Source organism: Odocoileus virginianus, chromosome 5, assembly GCF_023699985.2.
Source record: "Odocoileus virginianus isolate 20LAN1187 ecotype Illinois chromosome 5, Ovbor_1.2, whole genome shotgun sequence".
NCBI classification, from domain to species: Eukaryota; Metazoa; Chordata; class Mammalia; order Artiodactyla; family Cervidae; genus Odocoileus; species Odocoileus virginianus.
The window spans coordinates 15,731,490-15,734,275 of NC_069678.1; the positions used below are offsets into that span (position 1 = coordinate 15,731,490).

At 39.2% G+C, this 2,786-nt stretch overlaps 1 protein-coding gene across 1 annotated transcript; it reads right to left on the reverse strand.

Moving 5' to 3' along the window:
• Nucleotides 1-637: 637 nt before the first annotated feature.
• On the reverse strand, nt 638-1,594 carry LOC110132634 (olfactory receptor 10X1-like). Its single transcript, XM_020886069.2, has one exon. The coding sequence runs from the start codon at nt 1,562-1,564 to the stop codon at nt 638-640; it is 927 nt and encodes a 308-aa protein (XP_020741728.1). The 5' UTR covers nt 1,565-1,594.
• Between the last annotated feature and the right edge of the window lie 1,192 nt (nt 1,595-2,786).

Below are 2,786 nucleotides of genomic sequence, written 5' to 3' on the forward strand. Positions count from 1 at the left end.
TTATCTTCCCTCAGCAGCACAACACAGTCCCTCACAATATTACCTAGAAAAAAATTCCAACCTTTGCATCACTAGGAATTTAAAATCATCTTTAATATAGTAAAGATAGGCTTCCCTGGGCTTACCTGGTGGCTCAGGCAGTAAAACATCTGCCTGCAATGCAGGAGACCCAGGTTCGATCCTGGGTTGGGAAGAACCCCTGGACAAGGAAAAATGACAACTCACTTCAGTACTCTCACCTGGAATATGCCATAGACTGAGGAGCCTGTTAGGCTACAGTCAATGGGTCACAAAGAGTCGGACACGACTGAGTGACTTCACTTTGTTTCTTTCTTTCTTTCTTTAATATAGTAGTGATAGGTTTGATGTTTCTTCTTCCATCATGCTTTTCACACTTCATCAAAGGTACAAACACCTAGTGGATGTTTGGCAGTAGCATAGAATGTGCAGAGACAAATAGTAAAAATAATTGGAAAACTTCTTTAACATGCTAAGTATATACCTGTCATGGCTAGGTCCAAGTCTCAGAGAATTGATCCTCATATGTCAACCTCTGCAGAAAAGCTTCTCCAGATATTTCAGGATAAATGCTTCACTGACATCTGTGAACACTCAGTTATGCAGCGATAATACAAGATTATTCAAGAAATTTCTTTCCAAGTACCTTTCTGAAAGCATTCTTCATGTCCTTATTCCTGAGGCTGAAAATGAGAGGACTGAGGAAAGGAGTGATGACAGTGTAAGGAACTGCGATCACTGTGTCATCGCCCCCTGATGCTTCTGGTTTCAGATAAACAATAGATGCAAAACCAAAGTGGATGATGACCACTGTGAGGTGGGAGGCACAGGTAGAAAAAGCCTTCTGCTTGCCCTCAGCTGAAGGGATTTTGAGGACAGTGGAAAGAATGAACACATAAGTGAGGATGATGACCAGGAAGGTGCCCATCAAACCTGACACTGACATCACTGTTACAATGAACTCTATGAGGTCACTGTCTAGACAGGACAGCCTCACAACAGCCCTCATATGACAGAAGAAGTGTTTGACAAGATTGGGGTTGCAGAAGGAGCCCCTGAATATCAATGAAGTCTCTATCACAGAGACAAAGAAGCCTGCAGCCCAAGCAGAGGCCACAAGTTTTCCGCACACCATGTTGGTCATAAGCAAAGGATATCTGAGAGGGTTGCAGATGGCCAGGAAGCGATCATATCCCATCACAGTAAGAATCATACAATTAGTGCCACCGAGTCCCAAGAAGAAACACATTTGCAAGCCACAGCCTATAACTGAAATGTTTCTATTCTTGGCCAAGAGATTTACCAGCATCTTGGGAATAATGGTTAGTGTGTAGCAGGTCTCAGAAAAGGACAGCGCACTAAGGAAGAGGTACATGGGTAAGTGGAGACATCTGTCCACCCAGGTAAGACCCATGATGGCCAAGTTACCTGAGAGGGTGAGAAGGTAGAGGCAAAAGAAAACCACAAAGAGGACTGTCTGTACATGTGGGTAAACTGAAAAGCCAACAAGAATGAACTCCTTCAGGACTGTCTGATTGATCTTCATTTTTTAAACATCTGAAATTCAAAAGAAACAGTAAATAAGTATATAGTTTTCCATTATTCTTTCAAAAATTTTGAACTTTTTGTTGTGTTTAAAACTTAAGGATCAACATTATACTTACAACTTCATATTAAGTTTAGGAAAACACAGTATGTATGGAGATGATTTGTCTCCCAATTTTCTTTCATTTGAATTTCTTTATTGTGCTAACAATACTGATTACCTTTGATTTTTTGTGGCTTATTTTTAAAATGACTTTTATTGGCTAGTAACTGGAAAAGGAAATAATTCAAGAAATACTCTAATTCATGAACAGATGAAGAGCATAAAGGTGATTCAGATTTGCATCACATTCTGAATCCTGAAAGACTACAAAACTCTTAATAGACAAAATAAACAAAGCCAAAGTCTGACGCCGCAACTTATACATAAAATATTGTCTATAAATAGCTAATTAGTGAAAGTTGATAGTTGACTTAGCAATTTGGGAAGTACATTTGGACAATGGTTTATAACTGTAAGGGAAGCCCAAAGTTATTATCTCTTCTTGGACAAGACAGGTTCAGGAATATTAAAATTAAATAAAGAACATATTCTCTTCCTTCTACTCTGAAGAGAAGGAGGAAGATAAAAAATATTCAAGGACCTTTATGTTAAATTGTGATTAATTAGAGCATGTGTATTGTAGTTCAGGTGTCAAGACACATTTTTCCCATTTAATCAGTGCCAAGATTGGTGTACAAAAGATAAACGCTAGTGATTCTGTATACCCCTTGTTAAATATACATCTAACTTGATCTCATCCTCCTTGAAATTTGGCAACATGCTGTATTTTGTTATATTTAAAATATTCCTTCATTTTTCTATGACACTGAGCTAAGTTTTGGTGGGAAATAGATGGGGAAACAGTGGAAACAGTGTCAGACTTTATTTTGGGGGGCCCCAAAATCACTGCAGATGGTGATTGCAGCCATGAAATTAAAAGACGCTTACTCCTTGGAAGGAAAGTTGTGACCAACCTAGATAGCATATTAAAAAGCAGAGACATTACTTTGCCAACAAAGGTCCATCTAGTCAAGGCTATGGTTTTTCCAGTGGTCACGTATGGATGTGAGAGTTGGACTGTGAAGAAAGCTGAGTGCCGAAGAATTGATGCTTTTGAACTGTGGTGTTGGAGAAGACTCTTGAGAGTCCCTTGGACTGCAAGGAGATCCAACCTGTCCAT